Source organism: Typopeltis vanoorti, chromosome 11 (genome assembly GCF_054136105.1).
Source record: "Typopeltis vanoorti isolate ZY-2024b chromosome 11, IOZ_Tvanoo_1.0, whole genome shotgun sequence".
NCBI classification, from domain to species: Eukaryota; Metazoa; Arthropoda; class Arachnida; order Uropygi; family Thelyphonidae; genus Typopeltis; species Typopeltis vanoorti.
The window spans coordinates 9,955,495-9,979,581 of NC_143559.1; the positions used below are offsets into that span (position 1 = coordinate 9,955,495).

The 24,087-nt window shown below is 34.8% G+C and overlaps 1 protein-coding gene across 1 annotated transcript in view; it reads right to left on the reverse strand.

The window, feature by feature from the left end:
* The window catches only part of LOC150101296 (STARD3 N-terminal-like protein), a 205,103-nt gene that overhangs the window by 33,077 nt on the left and 147,939 nt on the right, over nt 1–24,087 (reverse strand). The window contains exon 6 of the mRNA XM_090400753.1: nt 16,421–16,547. Within this exon, the coding sequence (XP_090256879.1) occupies nt 16,421–16,547 (127 nt within the window). The remainder of the gene's footprint in view (nt 1–16,420; nt 16,548–24,087) is intronic.

Consider the following 24,087-nt stretch of genomic DNA (forward strand, 5'->3'; position numbering starts at 1 on the left):
AGACTTATTTGTGCCTATGGTCCCACAAAAGGTTCTACTAAGGTAGAAGTGGAGGAATTTTTTGAGGCTTTAGAAAAACCAACTGACACAATGAAAAAAGAAAAGTTGGTCCTTGTTGGGGATCTAAATAGCAGAGTAGGAAATGATTGTGAGACATACAAAAATATTTCGGGAAAATTTGGAGAAAAGAGCAAAGCTAATAATAATGCAAATATCTGTTGGATTTCTGCTCAGGACATGGACTGGTTATTACCAACACCATGTTCCAACATAAAAATGTGCACAAATTCACATGGAGAGAAGAGGCTAGGAATAAGAAAAGTCTCATTGACTATGTTATTGTTGATAGTGATGTTTTCTCCCTGGTGCAGGACACCAGAGTGTACAGAGGATTTGAAATTGGAAGTGATCACTATTTAGTCTTGAGCAGGATAAAATTGAATTTCATATTGAAAAGAATAACATGTAAGAAAGTTTTAAAGCGAATAAAAGTTGAGCAGCTCTCAGATGTGAACTATAGACTAAAATACAGAAAGATTATTGAAGAAAAAATGAAAGAGTTTGAGAACAGGAATCAAACCTTGGAGATTCAGTGGCAAACTCTGAAGAAAACATTGATTGATTCTGCCAGAGAGGCATGTGGTGAAGTTGTCTGCAAGGATAAAAAAATCAGAACTCCCTGGTGGACACAGAAAGTTAAAGAAGAAAGCATATCAAAAGTTCCTGTCAAATAAGTCAGCTTGTGCTCTTAGAGAATATAGAGACAAATGCAAGAATGCTAAACACTGTGTAAAACTAGCTAAACAAAAGTCATGGGAGGACTTTGGCAAGAATATAGAAAATAAATATCAAGGTGGAAAAATAATTTAGAAAAGAGTGTTCCAAATGTGTTTATTGCTGTGAGAATTTTTCCAGTATCGGTAGGAAGTTCAGAAAGGAGTTTCTGGAAATTAAAACTTACACTCGCTCTACGATGGCTCAGGAACGACTCACTGGTCTAGCAATAATATCTACAGAGCATGAAATTACATCTATAATCAATATAGATGAATTAATTCAAAACTTTGCCAAAGCAAAAGCCCGAAAGATTAATTTTTTCCTAATTTTTGTATTTAAGATGTAATAATTTTCTTGCTATACAGATATTAGGAGTAATGATATATGTATACAAATGTAATGGTTTTGATTAATAAATTTATATATAAACATTTATATATAAATGTTCATAATGATATTATTTTTCATAAATATTCATATGTGTAGGTGTACGTGTGCTTGTGTGAGTATGACAAAATATATATACAGCAATCCCTCGATTAGTGCGCCTAATGCATTCTTTAAAACAGGCGCATTAATCGAAAACACACTAATCGAATATAATAACCTACGGGAAAAAGTATAATTCGTTCCTCAAATTTCTTTTTTGAAATTTACCTTAATTAATTTTTTTATAAAAGAATTAAGGTATGTCTCAGGGCCTAGTTAAAGTAAAATCATGAAGCTGAAAGACAATAAAATATATTCAGAATATAAATTTTATTATTCTCCTTCTTAACAAAGAATTGAGCTAAAGTAGTTTGGTGGGCATTTTGTTTCTTTTTTTTCATACAACCAACGGTATGGCCCTATTGCCTCTTCTACTCTTCTGCAAATTTTACTGCTTTTCTATTCATCAGGGTCAGCCTCTGCATTGCTGCTTAAAAACTTTGCTTATATGAAAAATATTATACGCCACCGATTGTTATAATCCACTTGCAGGCAATTTTTATGACTGATCATAAACAGGGGTATTCTCTTTCCCAAATGTTGAAAGATTTCGATGTGTGAAAATTAATGATACACGTTATTAGGCATTCTGGGTCCAAGCTTTTCGACATATTCTCGAATATTATTCTCCTCAGAATATTTCCACTATAAAATATTTATTCATAAAAAATGTTTAGAAAACTAAAATGACAAATTCCAGGAACTTCTCGTGGAACACAGTTTGGGAAACCCTGGTATACACAGTGTACATAGAAGTAGTATAGTATGCCATTAAAAATAACTTTGTAAAATGTTTTAAATCGGTAACTAAATTATTTCATTCTGGTGAGTGATTTTTTAAAATAGGTAGGCATAAAAATGAATAGACAGAAAATTTTTAAAATCTGTAACATTTATTTTTAAGTTATATATAGGAACACTAATCGAATTTGGGTATTGAAAAAAATGACGCACTAATTACTGATAGAGACATTGTATAGGGGCGTCTAAATTTTTTTTGCCTAGGTGCTTCAGATACTCTTGCACCGGCCCTGTGGGCAACACATTATTAAACTTGACTTGGAAATAATATTCAGGTCTTGAATTGTTTAATCTTGAATTTAGCTGACTAATCAAATGTGCTCAAGTACACATTGGATAAATATCTTCAATTCCAAGAATTAAATGAAACTGCTTCTAAAGAGATCCCTATGGGAATACAATATTAATGTTAAAATCTATTCAACTAATAGTTTTCCTTTTCTAGCCTCACAAATCCACCTAAAACTGGGTTGGAGGAGATACTTTCAATAAAATTCCTTCTGAAGACAGATGTCCATGCGAATACAATATAATGTTTCATTGAAAGAGCATTACTCCCCATATTCTTGCAAAACTATAATAATAAACACAGAATGAGAGAAATAGCTTGATCCTTCTTAATAACAACAAAAAAGAATATTTTGATATTACATGTGACACTATATTCTCAACAAGAACTAAATATACAAATATACTGATAACATTTAAGACATCATATTCCAAGTAACTAAAAGACAAGCAAAGTATTCCCTTTAGACATTCATTACAAATATTTCAACTTTTTATCAGATTTTAAACTAGATGAAAACTTCTTTAACACCATTATAAGCAAATGCTGACAATTTTACTTGCTGATTAGGATGCATCAGAAAGAAAAGATTTTTATTAATCCTAACAAAGGTAAATCCTTAGTAGCCTACTTTAAGAATTCAATTTTACCTCAAGCATCTCTATTCAATGTCTAAACTCCAATTGCTCTCTCCATTATTGTTGTACTCTCCATCATGACAATGACAACTCCTCTTTTACAGTTTTACTTTCATCCATAACAGTGACATCTTCCCCCACACCACATGACTCTCGACTCAGATTTGCTAGTTATGTGAACAAGTTCCGAACAAATTTCAACTACAAAGCAGGAAATTATAACCATCTGAGGAGTATGCTCAGTTCTATCATTTATTGGATGGGAAAGATATCGACAGTTTGTGGGAAGTGTTTAAAAAATACTTAAATGATGCGATATCAGAATGTGTCATTCGAAGAATAAATAGAGTAGGAGTGAAATGGATGTGTAATCTAATTAAGCAAGACATTCGTAAGAAAATAAAGAAAGTATGTTGTATAGAAAGCTAAATTGGAGTATGAAAAGAAACTGGCTCTACAAGTTAAAGACAAACCAAAAGAATTCTATTGCAAGTAAAAAGAAAGAATGAATTTGAATGCAGATGATGTTATTATTATTATTACCATGCGACACTTCCAGGGAGTCCAAGGACTCATCATGGGAGGGCACACTACTCTACTTCACTAAATACATCTCATCCTCTTCACTACTACTTAATTCTCCAACTACTAAACTATTACCATCAATGCCATCTATCGCCCATCATCACCACCAACAATAGTATTTTTTGTCTGTAAATTGCACATGTTCTGAAGGTCGATTTGTCTACAATACAGGAGACTGATGCAGAAGTGATTGTTCAACTAATGAGCACCCATTTTGCTAAAAGCTACCAACCTGGTACATGCAACATTGAACTCACCGCTACCTCTTCACCACATGAGGAAACTCATATGGATGATGAGGAGGAATTACCAGAGCTGTTGCACAAACTGAATAAAAATTATGCAATAGGAACTGATGGGATATCAGCAAAGATGCTAAATGAGTGTTCAGCTGAACTGGCTATTCCCTTGACCAGGCTATATAATTTGAGTCTCAGAACAGGAAGATTTCATAGGAGTGGAAAGAATGTATGGTAATCCCATTGTACAAGGGTGGTGTAAAGAACGATGTATCCAACTATTGACCAATCAATCATCACCAGCACTATATCTCAGGAGTGGAGTGAAGATTGAGTTAATAGAGAATCTCTACTTTGCAACAAACAGCATGGGTTTACTAAAGGAAGGTCATGTTTTAGCAACTTGCCCACATTGTATAATACCATTGAACTAGACAAGGGAAATGGATAACACTATGATAATTTTGGATTTTGCTAAGGCTTTTGACAGAATACAAGGGAAATTGTTGCATAAATTGGAGAATATGAGATTAGTTTATAAACTATTGGCATGGATAAGAGGATGGCTGACTGACAAATATCAAAAAAGTTGTATATGGGAAGGGGGTGTGAATCAAGATTCAAAGCCAGAGGTGTGTCTCAAGAATTGTTATTCAATCTGTACATTAATGACATTGGGAAGAATTTGACTTGTGATATACAATTATTTGCTGATGATGCAAAGATAGGTAGGGTGATCAGGAGTGCTGCTGATATGCAGTACTTGCAGAATGATTGAACAGACTAGAATTATGGGCATATGAAAATGGCTGTCATTTCAATGTCAATAAATGTAAGATGCACTTTGGTGTGATTAGATATCCAATGTCACATTATATTGGTGGGATTTAAGCTTGAACAGACTAATGAGGCTAGGGATCTTGGTGTTTTAGTAGAGAGGAAGTCGAAGTTCAAGGGTCATACAGTAAAAATTGTAAATACAACTCAGAGAATAATGGAATTCTGAAACTAACCTCGACATGCAGAGATAGGGAAGTCATTTTGCTTCTTTACAAGGCCTTGATAAAACTTCACTTGGACTATTCTGCACAGGTCTGGTCTCCTGGTTTCTGTGGTGATGATGATACAATGGAGAGAAAGAGAGAGAGCGCAAAGGAATACTAATTCCTGAGTGCAAATGGAATACTGATTATGAAGACAGATTGAGAATTCGTAGGCTTCACACACACTAGCAAATGGGAGAAAGAGGAGTGATATGATTAAGACTTACAAACTTCTGAAAAGTTTATACAAATTTCAGTAGATGGAATATTTCATTTTATGGAGGGTGGGGAAAGGATGTGAGAGCATGCATGGAAATTGAGAATGGATGTTGTGAAGAGGGGGTTAGGACTAGATTTTTTTTCTCTCATAGAGAGAGAGAGAGAGAGAGAGAGAGAGAGATTGGAATGGATTGCTGTTGGATGTTGTGTGTTCAAGTAGCATGCATGAATTCAAGAACAGGTATGACAGCTGGTGAGAATAGTATGGCCTCTCTCGATGAGTTCCTTGAGGTCTCTCTTAATAATAATAAACTGCCTGATAGTGGTTACTGTGCAACACATATGTATCTCTACAAATTCTAAGACAAGAACAACAAAGCAACTCAATAACAGAATATCTAAAAAATTTTATAATGCTCTTATTTTCCATAATACAATTATGCTTCTTTGCATAAAAAAGCTTCATGGTATAAACACACCCAAAAGAGAGAAAAAAAAAAAAAAACATTTATTAAACTTACTAACATTTTGCTAGTTTTTGATCCAGCATTTTCAGAGCACAATTGTAACTGTGAAAAGCACATAGCACTGAACTAAATAAACATGGAAAACAATTCAAATGGTTAATTTTTATGGCTATTTTACATATTTTTCTTTAGGAGTACCCCTTTTTATGATGTCATTGGCTTTCTCACTCAGTTTTTTTTTAGGGCATTATCAGTATTTTAAAGACATAGATACATGAAGAATATAAGGAAGGAATCATTTTGGACATACTTTTGTAGTAGAATGTTCTTTGTTGTCTTCTCTTGGAACAACATCAGGAGAATTTTGGATAAAACAAAAGGTATGTGAATTTAAAACCCAGGTTTCAAGGGTGGGCTGTGAATTCTTTGGGGAAGAAGGTGAAAGATAGTAATTTTAGGGGAAAAGAGAAGGACAGAATATGATGAATCAAGATTAGGGGTGGGAGTAACGGGGTGTGAGCAGTTTCAACTGAGTGTCGTCTTCGAAGGTCATAGGAAAAATTGAACTAAAGTACTTACATGGGCTTGATAACCATAAAGTTAATTTGGAGAGGTGAGGACATCAGGTCTCAAAACAATGGTGTGCCAGATCTTTTGCAAATTAATGCAACCATACTTGAGGTTGGGAGAGTGCCTCATAAATGATGCTGATTCTAGAAATAGTCTCTCAGCCCTATAATGACTATGCCGTCTCAATGTTTTCCTCCATCTAATTGCACATGAAGGAGTATCAGCGCATGGTCTGCCAATCCTGACTTGCTGTACAGGTGATCGCAGATGTATTTTTTTTTGTTCTTCAAGACAGATGTTAACTGATCTACCAGTCTGTGCAAGGGGATGAAGTTAATCTTCAGGAGAGAGAATGAAGCTGGCTAGCTGAATGAAAGGTTTGAAAGTGGCATAGAGATCATATCTGCAGAGAACAAGGCTTTTTTTATTTATTATTATTTATTATTTTTTTATGTACCCTTAATTATATGGGATGGGAATTGTTTTACTGTGATCCTGTGTTGGTTGCAGAAGGGTGAGAGTGTGTGTGCATGCAGAATTTTATCTATTTTATATGAGTGTAGCAATAAATGAATGTATGCATGTATAAATAAATGAATATAAATGAAAGAATGAAAACAGAAAGATTACCAAAACAAGCCTTATATTCAGTGGTGGCCCGTAAAGTTTAAAGTGGGAGTGCTGCCTATACAAAATAATTTTTAAAAAATTATATTTTTACTAATCAGTAACCAATTTATTAATAAATAAATCTGTAGATTTATTTATTAATAAATTGGTTACTGATTAGGAAAAAAATAATTTTTTTCCTAATCAACCTTAATTTCCTCTTAAGAGATTCAATGATGACTTCTAAGGCTGGAACAGGCCACTCCAGGCTTAAATCCTTGACAAGCATGATGATGATGATGATGGTAAATGTATTTTTTCATCTTTTGATTTGTTTATACCATGAAGTCCTATTATGAATGCTACTGTGTCATCAGTTTCTCATACTTGAAGATTTAACTAGATACACATATACAAAAGCATGTCATTACAAAACCGTATTTCTTTGTATTTTAACATTTCTCATTATTACTTTTGTATCAAAAAAAAAAAAAAAAATTACTCTTGAAAATACATATCAACACATCAAATAATTCCATCTGTTCAGAATTCTGAACAGATAGAATCAGTAGCAGGATCATATTAGAAATGAGGATATTAGAAGGAAACCTGACATTCAAGAAATGTATTCAGCAGAGCTAAACAAAGGTGGTATGATCACTTAAACAGAATGCAGAAGGAAAGATTAGCAAAGACAGAGATGGCAGGAAAGAGACCCACAGGAAATTAATAGTCATCACTTCAATATTGTCATATTTGGCAAGTAATACATTCATTTGGAGGAAAATTGTTGAGAGGATATTTGGACCAGCTTTCTCTTGACACCATCATATGACTTCCAGTTCTACCAAGTTTAAATGAAGCTCATTGTTATGTTCCCAAGATTTCTTAAATATCTCACTTAAAGTGAAAATCTGATGCTAACAACTCCTATATGGCTTTAGACTCCATGAAGGTATCAAGTATAACTATCAAACTTTCATTATAAGAAATGAATTAACTTGTTCTGTAAAATGGATTCAGTTATTAACTTCAGTAAATTATAGAGACTACAACCGTGTTAGGAATAATTATTTTAATTTCTCAATGTTTGCAGTCTCCATAGTTTACTGTGTTTCTGAGTTCCACACACACACGGTAAATCATCATCATATTCCTGACATGTACACTCAAGGATTGTACAGAATATGATAGTACTACAGAAAAATTCACATCATTACTAAATTCCTATCTACAATTTTCTGCCAAATAAATCTGTTACCTGTCAAGACTCTAATACTGTCAGATCTTATATTTCTATCTTCTAAGGCACTTTTTACTGTATCAATCCACCTATATATTGGTCTTTCTCTGGGTCTTTTTCCTGACAACCTGGCAGAAAACACTTGATTTGCCAATCTTTCCACTCCCATTCTGTTTAAGTCACCATACCATCTGAGATTAGCTCTGCTAACACATTCCAGGATGCTAAGAATGTCAAGTTCTTTCCTAATATCCTTATTTTTAATATGATATTGCCATTGATGCCACCTGTTCATGCCCTTAATCTTTCTCAGGACTCTCCAGTTTCTAGTCTTTGGTCAAGTGTTTTACTTCTAACCTAGCTCTAAAATCCATAAGTTAAAATTGGTTTGAACAATGTCTTGTACACAGCTAATTTTAGTTTTAGCTAATTTCTTACTGCACATAAATTTATTCATATGACTTCCTACCATACCAGCTTTGTTGATTCTATTGTCTATTTCCATATTTAATTTCAAATCTTCACTAAAAATTATGCCAAAGTAGCTGAAATGTTTTACTTGTTCTCTAGGTTCTCCATTCACAATGCAGTTGATATTTTCAATGCTTCTGCCTATTTTCATTGTCTTTGTCTTGTTATTGCTGGCCTTCATACCATATCTTATTACAACAGTTATTCAATTTAGTCAGAAAATCTTGCAGACTTGTAGAGGATTTATTTAGAAGTATAACATTATCTTCATAAAGCAAAGAGCAGACATTAACATCTCCAATTTTGATATCAGGCTTAATACCTCTTTCCTTCATAATGTGATCCATATAGATAAATAACAGAGGGGATAATGTACAACCTTGACTAACACCAGATTTAATATTAAACCATCTTTCTGTACTCCCTTCAATTTTAATTGCTAACTTACAACTCAAATAAACACAAAGAATTGCTTGATAATGCCCCACTGACACAATACAACTGTAGCATTTTCAATAGCCTCTCTCTTGGCACCCTGTCACATGCTTTTTCCAGATCTACAAAATTTAAATACAGATCTTTGTTATATTCCCATGATTTTTCAACTATTGTTGTAAAGTGAAAATCTGATCTTCTCAAATTCTATTTGGCCTGAATCCAACTTGTTCTTCATCAAGCTTCTCTTCTACAATCCTTCTCTACCATTTCTGAAGTATAATGGCATAAATCTTACAGGCACACTCAGTAGAGAAATACCTATGTAATTCTCACATTCAGTTTTATGTCCCTTTTTATATATGGGTACTATGATAGTTCTACTCCAATTATCTGGAATTCATCCCTCAATCCATCCTTTTGAACTATGCAATGCAGCCACTGTATGACTTTTATACCTCCAAACTTGAGCATTTCTGGTCGAATATCATTTACTCCAGCTGCCTTTCCACATTTCTGGCTTTTGATGGTTTTCTCTACTTCAAGTATGGATATGTATTCCTGACTGCGTGTCTGGTCAGTGTTTTTTACCACTGTGCTATCATCCCTGCTTGTTCCATTTAGCAATTTTTCGAAGTAATTACTCCTTACTTCATTGATATCTTTTTTCTCCAGTTTTCATATTACCCTTATCGTCTCTATTCCTTTTACAGTATTCTTTCCTCCATTTCTGCTTCTTCAACAACTTCTAGAATATCTTGCCACCTTCTTGATATTTATTTTCTAAGTTATTACCAAAGTCTTCCCATGACTTTTGTTTAGCTAGTTTTACACAGTGTTTAGCTCTCTTACATTTGTCTCTGTATTCTCTAAGAGTACAAGCTGACTCATTTGCAAGGATCTTTTGATATGCTCTCTTCTTTTCTTTCAATGTCTCAGTGTCCTGAGTTCTGACTTTTCTATCCTTGAAGACAACCTCACCACAACATGCCTCTTAGGCTGAATCAATGTTTTCTTCAGGGCTTGTCACTTAATCTCCAAGGTTTGGTTCCTGTAATCAAACTCTTTCATTTTTTATTCAATAGTATTTGTGTATTTTAGTCTACAGTTCACATCTGAGATCTGCTCAACTTTAATTAGCTTTAAAACTTTTTTTACATGAACCTCTTTTCAATAAAAAATTCAATTTTATCCTGCTCAAGACTAAATGGTGATCATTTCCAGTTTCAAATCCTGTACACTCGGTCCTGCACCAGAGAGAAAACATCACTATCAACAATGGCATAGTCAATGAGACTTTTCTTATTACTTGCCACTTCTCTCCATGTGAATTTGTGCACATTTTTATGTTGGAACATAGTGTTAGTAATAGTAATACCCAGTCTGTGTCTTGAGCAGAAATCCAACAGGTATTTGTATTTTTATTATTAGCATTGCTCTTTTCTTCAAATTTTCCCAAAACATTTTTGTACTCTGCTGTTTAGATCCCCAACAAGGACCAACTTTTCCTTTTTCATTGTCTCAGTTTCTTTCTCTAAAGCCTCAAAACATTCCTCACGTCTACCTTAGTAGAGCCTTCTAAGATGATAAAGATGACATGAAAACAGAAGAAAAAGATATCCTTAAAGTATGGAGTAATTACTTTGAAAAATTGCTAAATGGAACAAGCAGAGATGACAGCACAGTGGTAAAAAAACACTGACCAGACATGCAGTCTGGAATACATATCCATACCTGAAGTAGAGAAAATCATCAAAAGCCTGAAATATGGAAAGGCAGCTGGAGTAGATGATATTAGACCAGAAATACTCAAGTATGGAGGTATACAAGTTTTACAGTGGCTGCACTGCATAGTTCAAGCCTGGACAGAGGGACGAATTCCAGATGATTGGAGTAGAGCTATCATAGTACCTATATATAAAAGGGAAATAAAAATGAATGTGAGAATTACAGAGGTATTTCTTTAGTGAGTGTTGTGGTTAGATTTATGCCAGTATACTTAAGAAACGGTTGAGAAGAATTGTGGAAGAGAAGCTTGATGAAGAACAAGCTGGATTCAGGCCGAATAGAGGCTCTCAGGATCAGATCTTAACTTTACGACAAACAGTCGAGAAAGCATGAGAATATAACAAAGATCTGTATTTAAGTATTGTTGATCTGGAAAAGGCACATGACAAGGTGCCAAGAGAGAAACTATTCAATATGCTACAGTTATATGGTGTCAATGGGGCATTATATCAAGCAATACTTAGTCTGTATTTCAGTTGTAAGTCGGCAGTTAGAATTGAAGGATGTACATTATCCCCTCTGTTATTCATTATCTATATGGATCACATTATGAAGGAAAGTGGTATTAAACATGATATCAGAATTGGAGATGTTAATGTCAGATTTTTGCTTTATGCAGACGATGTTATACTTCTGAATAAATCTGTTACATGTTTGCAAGATTCCCTGACTAAAGTGAATAACTGTTGTAATAGATATGGTATGAAGGTCAGCACTAAAAAGACAAAGACAATGAAAATAGGCAGAAACATTGAAAATATCAACTGCATTGTGAATAGAGATCCTATAGAACAAGTAGGTGCTTGTAGGGGGTGCTTAAGGGTCAAAGCTGTATACTGAGAGGAGACCTCCACATAGCCTTTAAAGGAATGCAGAGAACCGACCGGGGCTTCTGATCTAATGTCCAATCCTCACCTTCTCGTGGTGCACCCTGTTGGGTATCTACTTGGATACTGAACGAACAAGGATGGGCTGGCAATTTGGAATTTAGCCGACCAAATTGAATTCTTATTGGTTAAACCAAAATAAAATATGATGGTACAACATGACAAAATTTCATACCGGCTGGGGCATCGCCCCGTTAAATAAGGCGCCCATTGTTTTCACCAGGGAACCAGGGTGAACAACGAAAAGTCAGCTACGAACAAATCTGAAAACAAACCCCAACTCAAAATCACCAGAGTTAAAGATCAGTACTCTCAACGTAAGAAGCCTGAATGGCAAAGAAATGGGGCTAGCTGAGGAATTAGATAAGTACCAGATCGACATAATAGGGGTGACTGAAACAAAAAAGACCAAAACTGGTGAATCTTTCTGAGCAATAAATACAAAATGTTATATTCAGGCAATGACAATCAAGGAAAAGAAGGAGTAGCCATAGTATTCAACACAAAATACGAGGCTAATCTTCTTGAATGGCAGTCAGTCTCATGTGGGCAAATATAAGAATGGGAAACTGGACAATGTGACTTATTTGTGCCTATGGTCCACAAAAGGTTCTACTAAGGTAGAAGTTGAGGAATTTTTTGAGGCTTTAGAAAAATCAACTGACACAATGAAAAAGGAAAAGTTGGTCCTTGTTGGGGATCTAAATAGCAGAGTAGGAAATGATTGCGAGACATACAAAAATATTTTGGGAAAATTTCGAGAAAAGAGCAACGCTAATAATAATGGCAAATATCTGTTGGATTTCTGCTCAGGACATGGACTGGTTATTACTAACACCATGTTCCAACATAAAAATGTGCCCAAATTCACATGGAGAGAAGAGGCAAGGAATAAGAAAAGTCTCATTGACTATGTTATTGTTGACAGTGATGTTTTCTCGCTGGTGCAGGACACCAGAGTGTACAGAGGATTTGAAATTAGAAGTGATCACTATTTAATCTTGAGCAGGATAAAATTGAATTTCATATTGAAAAGAATGACATGTAAGAAAGTTTTAAAGAGAATAAAAGTTGAGCAGCTCTCAGTGCCTCTTTAACTTTCCACAGGAAGTTAAAGAGGCAGTGAAAGAAAAGAAGAAAGCATATCAAAAGTTCCTGGCAAATAAGTCAGCTTGTGCACTTAGAGAATATAGAGAATATGTAAAACTAGCTAAACAAAAGTCATAGGAGGACTTTGGCAAGAATATAGAAAATAAATATCAAGAAGGTGGCAAAATATTCTGGAGATTGTTGAAGAAGCTTAAGAATGGAGGAAAGAGTGCTGTAAAAGGAGTTAGAGATGATAAAGGTGACATGAAAACAGGAGAAAAAGATATCCTTGAAGTATGGAGTAATTATTTTGAAAAACTGCTAAGGGAAACAAGCAGTGATGATAGCACAGTGGTAAAAAACACTGACCAGGCATGCAGTCAGTAATACATATCCATACTTGAACTAGAAAAAGCCATCAAAGGCTTGAAATGTGGAAAGGCAGCAGGAGTAGATGATATTTGACCAGAAATGCTGAAGTATAGTGGTATAAGAGTCTTACAGTTGCTGCACTGCATAGTTCAGAAACCCTGGACAGAGGGACGAATTCCCGATGTTTGGAGTAGAGCTCTCATAGTACCCATATATAAAAATGGAAATAAAACTGAATGTGAGTATTACAGAAGTATTTCCTTACTTAATGTTCCTTGGAAGATATATCCAAGTATACTTGAGAAATGTAGAAGAAAAGCTTGGTGAAGAGCAAGCTGGATTCAGGCCAAATATCCAGGCTGTCAGGATCAGATCTTCACTTTACGACAAATAGTCGAGAAAGCATGGGAATATAACAAAGATCCGTATTTAAGTTTTGTCGATTTGGAAAAGGCATATGATAAGGTGCCAAGAGAGAAGCTATTCAATATGCTGCCTGCAGGTATATGGTGTCAATCGGGCATTATATCAAGCAATACTTAGTCTTTATTTGAGTTGTAAGTCAGCAGTTAGAATTGAAGGAAGTACAGGAAGACGGTTTAATGTTAAAATCTGGTGTGAGACAAGGATGTACATTATCCCCTCTGTTATTCATTATCTATATGGATCACATTATGAAGGAAAGTGGTATTAAACATGATATCAAAATTTGAGATGTTAATGTCAGCTCTATGCTTTATGCGGATGATGTTATACTTCTAAATAAATCCGCTACAAGTCTGCAAGATTCTCTGACTAAATTGAATAGCTGTTGTAATAGATATGGTATGAAGGTCAGATAAAAAGACAAAGACACTGAAAATAGGCAGAATCATTGAAAATGTCAACTGTGTTGTGAATGGAGAACCTGTGGAACAAGTAAAACATTTCAGCTACTTAGGCACGATTTTTACTGAAGATAGTAAATTAATGGTATGGTGATAAGTCAATTGAATAAATTCATATGGAATAAGAGAGAAATTAGTTCGGAACACTAAATTAGCTGTATACAAGACAGTGTTCAAACCAGTTTTAACTTATGGATCTGAGAGCTGGGTCAGAACTAAAACACTTGACCAAAGACTAGAGACTGCAGCTATGAGAGTCCTGAGAAAGATTATATGCATGAACAGATGGCATGAATGGCAATATCATATTAAAAACGAGGATATTAGGAAAGAACTTGACATTGTCAGCATCCAGGAATGAATTAGCAGAGCTAATCTCAGGTGGTATGGTCACTGAAACAGAATGGGCGAGGAAAGATTAGCAAAGCAAGTGTTCTCTGTCAGGTTCGCAGCAAAACGACCCAGAGGAAGACCAAGATATAGGTGGATTGATGCAGTACAAAGTGCCTTACACGATAGAAATATAAGATCTGATAATGTTGGAGTCTTGACAAGTAACAGACTGATTTGGATGAAAATTGTAGATAGGTAGTTAGTAATGATGTAATTTTTGTCATGTAATACTATCATATCCTGTACACCCCTTGAGGGTACATGGCAGGAATTTGATGATGATGATAGAACAAGTAAAACATTTCAGCTACTTGGACACAATTTTTTGTGAAGATGGTAAATTAAATATGGAAATAGACAACAGAATCAACAAAGCTGGTATGATACGAAGTCAACTGAATAAATTTATATGGAATAAAAGAGAAATTAGCTAAAACACTAAATTAGATGTATACAAGACATTGTTCAAACTAATGTAACTTATGGATCTGAGAGCTGGGTTAGAAGAAAAACACTTGACCAAAGAATAGAAACTGCAGATGTGAGAGTCCTGAGAAAGATTAGAAGTGTGAACAGGTGGCATCAATGGCAATATCATATTAAAAACAAGGATATTAGGAAAGAACTTGACATTGTTAGCATCTAGGAATGGCTTAGCAGAGCTAATCTCAGGTGGTATGGTCACTTAAACAGAATGGGAGAGGAAAGATTAGCAAAACAAGTGTTCTCAGCCAGGTTGGAAGGAAAAAGACCCAGAGGAATTGGACAGGTAACAGAATGAATTGGAGAAAAATTGTAGATAAGCAGTTAGTAATGATGTAATTTTCATGTAGTACTATCATATCCCTTGAGGGTATATATCAGGAATTTAATGATGATGTTAGACCCTTCAACCCATTCTACTTCCATATTTCATTTTATAATCAAAAATATATTTATTCCTTTATAAATTTCCATACCTGAATTCCTTAAAAGCATGAACTAATTACAGTTGAACTTGGTTATAACGAGTACCATGGGACCGACAAAATTTCATTTTTGTTATACCTACAACTCACTGTTATCAGTGATAAATTAAATTCACCTCCTATTTTTTTAAAAATTCTCAATAACTTGATTAAAACTAGATTAAAAAAAATAGTCACTGCCAGAGAAAAAATAATATAATTACATACCCATATATATTATGTGCATAAACTACAATACACTTAATATTAAACAGTTTTTTTATGTAATTAAAAACAATATTAATTAATTCGATCTATATTTTTTAAAAACTGACATCACGATGTTATGCCGGCTTTTAAATTGCTCCAACCAACCACTGTCACATACAAAACTGTGTCCAAATTGTTTAGAAAATGTTATGCTTGCGCCTTCAATATCAGACCATCTATTGAGAATCCAGCACTTTTTTATGTCGTGAACTATTGCTTCATCAACATTTGTAAGTTTGCACTTTCTAATTTTTTATTTATTTTTATTATTTTTTTGTTGTTGTTTTGCTTGGGTTATCTTGTTTTCCAGTGCTGGTATGTAAATATCTTTAGTCTTCTACTGTTGATACTACTGAAGATAAAATTTTACACACTCCAACATTTGTCATACTATGCTTTAAACTCAAGAATAAGTTTGCTTTTGTGAAATGAGAGAGAGAGATTTCCTTTTAGTGGATGTGTTTTCAACCAAAAGGTTATTTTTTTTTTTTTTTTAAAACTGATTTTATAGTTGTGGCAGTGTTTGGGTAAAGTGAGGAAGGCAGGCCAGAGCTAGACACTGGAGAGGTAATAGGGAGGGAATGGTCACCAAGGAAAAGATTAGGTTATAAATCAGCCTGTAATCAGGTAGTTATAAAAGCTGTCATTACTTTCATTTTTGTCTATTCCAAGAACTACCTAAGCAGTTAAGAATATCTGTATAGTAACCAAAATTTGTATGGCATATTTATACCTGTGTAATACGCTCCTTATAAAAGTGAGCAAATGATGGCTTTTTGTTCATTACACCCATAATGTTGTTATTTCTGTTCTCATTACAACTTAGACTGTATATAATTTTAGCTGTTCATGAAGTACCAGAAAAATATTTTATATGATTAAAATAAATACAGAAAAACAAATCAGACTCACCCAATAAAACTGAGGCTTTTCTTTCACTAGGAACAACTTTGAAATGAAGAAACCAAGCTTCACCCCATGAAATAATGAATGAACATATCAGGAGAGTAATAGATGCTGAGCAATGTGAATTTACCCACTACAAAGAAACATGTACTATACTGTATACAATGACATTATGCATAAAGAACATCATCTTTATCCCAGCAATAATATGCATGCTTAAACATAATGCAAGCAGGCACATGAAATTATTTTCACAGTACAACTGGACATAAAAACAAGGAGATGATTTATAAATAATAAGTTAAATTGGATTTTCTTTTTTCTCCCACTCCCATCACAGGTCAAATGGATAAGAGAAGATGTAGATTTTGAAAATCTGAAATTAAGTATTCAAGGGGTACTGAATACAACATGAAACGTTGACTTAATATTAATCCCAGAGATAGATATGATTTTTTCCAAACATTTAGCTATTTTTGGAATTAGAAAATTCCCTTTAAAAGTTTTCCCTCTTTTTTCCCCACTCCCCTTTCCCAAAATATTAGTCACTGCCAGTGAGGAGGGAACATGGTTTAAATACACTGATTTCCGTGAATTAAGGAACAAAGAAAAAATTACAATAACTCAAAAACTGTATGATGAATTTTTATTCAAATTCAGTGAAAAGCTGTATGATATGAGATGTGAAAGAAACACACAGAAAAATTGTAAATAAATAGCTTAGTTCAGCAACAAATGGGTACATGAGCACAATGGTCGAAATGAGATTGTAAATGTGCCAAAATAAGGAATTTAGTCACCTTCTACAGCAACAGGCACTCACAACAGTGTTTCACACTGTTCATAACAGTGTCCAGGAGCTCAGTTGATAGCAACAACCATTACTTCAGTAAAGCTCTCCTAAGTCCCTCAAGGTTTTGGAAAAATGATGGGGGGGGGGAATTGAGGACAGCAACACATCTTCTTGGGACATTTCAAACACATTCAACAGGATTAAGATCAGGAGACTGCTGGCCTCCTGTTTAGTCTCTTTATGAAAATATTGGTTCCACAAGAGCTTCACTTGATGAGGACAATATTGTCGTGTAGGATGTCTCCCCTATCACATCCACATACAGACAAACATCGGGGTTCAGGACCTCACCTTTATATGTTGCAGCATTCACAGTTCTACAAGGAAGCACATACAAGTCGGTGCATCTGCACCAACGAGATACCTGTCCAAACCATCACACTACCTCAACAATAAGTATTGTTTACAGGCAAGTCCCAATTTGCTTTACAAAGTGATACTAGGTATGCTTTGATCTGGTAAGAATCAGTAAGACATTATCATCCCTCTAATATCGGTGAAAGGTATACTTATGGTGGAGGTACTGAGGTGGTTTGGGGAGGCATCTCGCTGGGTGGACACACTGACCTGTATGTACTTCCTAGCAGAACCATGGATGCTGTAACTTATAGAGATGAGGTTCTGGACCCCAATGTTTTTCTGTATGTGGATGCAATACATTTATTCTACAAGACAATAATGCTCATTCTCGAGTGAAGCTCATGTACCAATATTTTCAAAAATAGACTATCATATGCATGGATTGGCCAGCCAGGTCTCCTGATCTTAATTCTATTGAGCATGCCTGAAATGCTCTCAGACATGCTTATTGAGAAATTCCTGCTCTCAACTTTCTCTTTCCCCAAACCCTGAAGGACTTAGGATTGCTTAAGAGCAATGGTTGTTACTACCAACTGAGCTCTTGGACACCATAACAAACAGCATGAAACACCGTGAGTGCTGTACTGCCATGAGGATGATCAAATTCCTTATTCAGGCACTCTACAAATCTCATTTTGACCACTGTGTTCATGTCCATTTGTTGTGGAATTAAACTATTTACAATTTTTGTGGGTATTTACTATTAGACTACTTTTCACCGAATTTTCATTAAAATCCATGAGTTATCATGCTTTTTCTCTTTTTTTCCTTAATTTATAGAAAGCAGTGTCATTTGGATACCTGAAGTGCTATTATGTGAGAGTGCAGTTTAGAGGGAAACTTGACTAGGGTTAAATTACAGGGTGTGAAGAAAATGATTATAGAACCTGTTTTTTTTTTTTTTTTGTATGTGATCTCCATCAACAAAATCTAAATCTACACTACACTAGCAATGTGGGTGTGCTAGTAATCCAGGAATCCTGTTCTAGAGATCAAATATTCTAGCATACTTTTTCAAGCCATTTCAGGTCTTTTTTAAGCAGGGTGGTGGTTTTGCATGGGGCAATGAAATTCATCTCCCACATAAAGATATTCACAAACATGCCTTTAACAGGATCTGAAACCCACGACCTATTAGTTAGGAAGCAAAGACATTATCTACTCAGCCAACCAGGCCAGCAACACAGGTTTCAACAAGAATAAATTAACAAAGCCAACATGAGAAAAGCTTGTTGAAAGAAGATATTTTAATACCAGGAGGTGATTCCAGCTGAATTACTTCTATGTCATTAAACTTCTTTTTATATTTCTTTGATTTTCCTTTTCAAAAAAGTGCAATCTAAGGCTATAATTCTAGCATATTATGCCTATAAATTGCAAGTGTTCTTCTGGCTGGTCTGACTATTTTGTGGGATGAGTATCCAGGAGGGGAAACCCTGCTTTGTTTGTATGAGACCACTTAAAGTGGGTCTTTAACAAGAACCAGAACATAAGATGTGCTAATTATTATTGGATATACACAAAGACACAAATTCCTGAAGTTCAAAAAACACTTACAAAAGGTTCTTTGCATCTTTTGAGGGGATTCAAACTCAAGTTTTTTCAACCCAATGACATCACAGATATGTGATGCCACTGGGCATCCCTAGGCTATAAAGTTTTTTTTTTTTTTTTTTTTTTTTTTTTTTTTGAAGAAACAATCAAAAATCTAAAAATGCAGAAAATTATCACAATGTCTCACAACCGTACTAAAGATAATGTTTGATTCACTGGGTCTCATGACACTAACTCCTTGTGAATAATCTCTTTCATGCAGAAAAAGTTAACAATTCATATCATGGTGCTCTCAAAATCCTCCTTTCGTGTGCGCCAATCAAATTCATCACTACATCCACACAATTAACATTTCACAAGTTAGTTTTTATTTGGTCAATGCAAATACAAGTGCAAAAACTGAACAAAGCATTCCATATGGTTGAGGACATCTTATGTCCAATTAGCAATGAATCTCTTCCACTAATTTTAACTGGCACTTGTAATAATCTCAAGCAGATGTTTCTAATGGTCAATACTTAAAAATTTTGGATTTTACCACATATCAAACAAGGCATAGGTTTCAGAAAATGAGTATATCAATATATGTAAGTTTATTTTGAGCAGTGCCTCTAACTTCTTGAGTCACCACAAAACTCTGGTATTTATATTCTTGTAGTCAACTCAGGCTGATGCAATTAATTGTTTCCTTCAGATTTCCCCAATGGGATTCTAAAGTTTGGTTTTTGTTTTCAAATCCTTTTTCACTGGAAATATTTAAATATTTGTGTCCACTGTTCAAAGCTGAATGCACCTCAATTCTTTTTGAAACTTCTGTACATGTTTTTATTTTACATCTTTACCTCCAAGACAGGCTGGAATCATTAGTAAATCAGTACTATGGATAAGCTAAATAATTTATTATTATTATTTATTTATTTATTTTACTACCTATTCACTCAAGTAGTTCAAAGCTTCCAGTGAATGGGATGGAGGGTCACTCCACTCCCAGTTATAATCACAAACATCCATGCCCATGGCAGGATTTAAAAACTGAAGGTTGGAGAATGGGAATGTTAACCACTTGGCCAATCAGACCACCTGATTTTTATCCTGCGGCACATTAATGATTATCACTTCCTATTTCAAATTTTCTATATACTTCTAACCGAAACTAATCTAAACATAATATCTGCAATTAATAACAAGCAAGACTTTTTCTGTATGTGTTCTCTCCATATGAATCTATGCATATGTTGGAACATAATTTTCATAATGAGCAGTCCATGTCCTGAACAGAAATCCAGCAAGTATTTATCATTATTATTAGCTTTGCTCTTTTCCTGAACTTTCCACCAAAACATTTGTATATATTTGAGTTTCATTTTCTATTTGATATTTAGGTCTCCAGCAAGAACCAGAACATAAGTTCTCATTCATGTTAGACATACACAAAGCACATCAGAATGACTCACTGTCCAATTCCCCATTTTGAAATTTGCCTACATAATTTTATCAGAAATAGCTTGGCTTACTATTCAGTAAGTTTATCTTTGCTTTTAATGTTAATACTATATTACTCTTTCCTTTCCCTAATCACTACTTTCCGATTAAAACTGTATCACTATAACATAGTTATTATTTAGGAATTGGAAGCTTTTCCACTTGGTTATACTATAAAGATGCCAAGAAATTATATTCTTGGTTTAATCCTTTATCCAAGCATAAGAAAACAAAGTTTGCAGATGAAGTAATTTCAAGACTGGAGTAACAGATGTCACCGATTGGATCTCTGGTGTTAAAGTACCTCCACCTGATGGTATTGACTGGAAGGCAGCCATATGCAATTTTCCAAGCAGGATTCCTCCTGTTAGGGTATCCTTGGAACTTCAATAAGTTATAAAACAAAGTATTGTTGTCGGTAACCAACTGTGGAAGTTCACGGCGAAAGAGATTAAGGATTTCTTTATATCAAATTTTACATTTTTTAATGGAAAGAACGTCAATGCCAAAGTGTTGTAGCAGTCTTAGAGTTAAGCACAGAATGTTGTAGTATTCAGGAACAATCTTAGCTTTTGGACTTTATAATAATTTACTCTAAATAGGGGAAGATGAAAACCCCTGTTTTCATCTTACAGGAGAAAGTTAGCACATGTGTGATTGGTCTGCAATATTTTATGGATTTTTGAAGCTATATTGCTTAAATAGCAGAATTTTAATTTTAAGTCCAAATCCTCCATGCTTCTTTGATAGTTGAAGAAATTCCTTTTTAACTTCTTGGCATTGTCTGAACCAAAAAAATTGCACAGGATTACTTTATAATTGCTTTTCTTCAGCTTCTGTAAATGCCTGTAATAATTATTATGTACAACTAAGAAGGAAAGATTATGGTTTTGAGAAATACTGCTTTAGAAGAAAAGGAAAGTGGTCTTCTATTTTCCAGTCTTCTAAGTTTCATTCAAAGTTCTTGAACTGATAATATTGGGTAAGTGGAGAAGCAAATTCCGAGTACAATGAGGGGTTCTCTCTCTCTTAGGGGTTAGTCCAAAAAGAATGACTCCAAGATCCCATTTTCCAAAAACTTTTAATTTTGCCTCGTATTCTGCATTAGTAGTTGATCCACTGATCTTGCTGATTTTTCCCAAAATACCAATTTATTTATTTATTTTTATGGCAAAAAAAAATACAAAGCAGCTATAGGCCAATGTCTAATTCAGAGCCTCATCCATCACCTCGTGACCAAATACCAAAAAAGATATATATGGAATCATTATCCTTCAAGGTGCCCACTACATCATCAGCATATGCTAATACCTTATTTTCCTTCATAGTTGAAGGGACTGTTATTCCCCACACAGCATATGTATTATTGACTTCCTGGAAGAAAGGTTCAAGAAGAAATGCAAAGAGCAGTCAGTTTTCCTGTCAGTCGACAGGAACCCATTAACTGAGAGGTGGGTAGTTGAAGTGGCATAAGCTCCTTTGATAACAGATAGCAGTTTTTTTTAACTACACAATTTGCTGGAGGGTATGGAACAGAAAGGGATGCCAAAGATTATCAACTGCTTGAGTAAGGTCTATTGATAGCACTGCCATCGACTGCTTTTTCGTATTAACTAAGCAGATTAAATCATGTAGCAGAAATAGATTAAATTCTGCTGCTTGGCCTGCAACTCCATACACCTGTGTGCTTTTAATTAATTATTAGGTTTTGGAATGAGGACAGTATGGTTTGCTACAAATTCACTTGGTATGTGTCCTGATGAGAGAAAATAATTAAATAGTATAACTAGAATGGGAAAAATAAAATCCCAGGCTTTGCAGTAAAGTTCTATCCCTAGACCATCAGGTCCTGGGGATTTTCTTGTGTGGTATTCTTTATAGGTTGTAACTTCAGATGCTGTAATGGGTCTGTCAAGCTCATCTTAGATATGAACAGGAATGCCATTAATGTTCCAAGAGTTATAATTTCCAACAGTACTATTGTCTTCAAACAGGTTTTTGTAGTGTTTTTGAAAGGCGTCAAGGATGTTTTGAGTGGTGGACATGTCTTCACCATCAATGCAGATTTGAGTGATAATTCTTTCTTTGCAGAATTTGGTGAACTGTCTATTGAAGAATGCAACTGAAGGGCTATCTGCTAAGTGCTGCTGTATTCTTATCTTAAAATTTCTTTCTTTCTTCTAGTTGTTTCTGCCTTTCCACTTCTATCTCTATGTTAATATTTCTAATGATGTTGCTACATTCTATACCATTGCACTGGTTTGTTATGAACCAGTATACAGGTCTTTCAACTTTATTCTTTTGAGAAAAGCCTGTTCCTTTCTCCATTCCATCATATTGTTTTACTGCTGTTTGAATTTTAACCACATATCTCAAGTACAGGTAACATTATCCCAATTTGAACAGAGGGTCTGGAATTTGGTTGAAAAGATCAACAGAAAATTTGGTGAAAGTCTCCATGGTCCAGAACTGATCTCTACATATTCCATGCAGTGGTACTTAAGTAGAACAGGATTATGATCTGACATGTTGATGTCAAGATGTTTTATCTGAATTATCCTATTTATAAGGGAAGAAGAAACATAAATTCAATCAAGACGGGTGGGTACCAATACCTTGATTCATATACATGTAAGCCTAGAGATTAGGAATGCAAATCCTCCATATGTGTACTAGTTGAGCATTGTTGAGACATGTTTTTAACTGTACACATCCTACTTTTCCACTCCCGGGATGTCCTCCTATGGCTCCAATTCCTGGAAGAATTTTCGTCAAACTGTTCCGTTGGATGGAGCATAAACATTTATAAACCTTATTACACATTCACAAATGACCTACTACACTCACCGAATGTGACTGTAGTAATATGTAAAAACTGTCATTTGTCAGCTGACACATTGAATGCAAAGTTCTGGGCATCGACTGGAACACGAATCTGCACAAAAACAACTGAGGCTCACAACATGTTTCCATGGTAGGACTACAATATGCAAGCCTCACATTACCCAAACCAACATGCAGCATAGTCTTCAGTGGTACAAAGTGCATGTACTTTGTACATGCACTTTGAAATGTGGAAGCTTCGAAAGCTGTGTTATGGTGCAATGAATCGTGCTACACTCCTTGACAGCAAATGGATGGGCGTGGGTGTGATGATATGACCCTACTTTTTCTTGTTTGGCCTCAAATCACTGTGGTGCCACAAACATTGAGCTCCGAGAGGTATCTGAGCATTTTGGACAATGCAATGCATCCTACTTTGTGGCATTTCTACAGAAATGACTGTTGTCTCTTTCCGCAAGACAATGCATCATGTCATAAGGCTGCTGCTGTAGCTGTGTGGTTTATGGACAAGTGTGATGATATTCTTGTTCACAAACCACAGCCTTATGGTTTCTGGACAAGAATATCATCACACTTGACT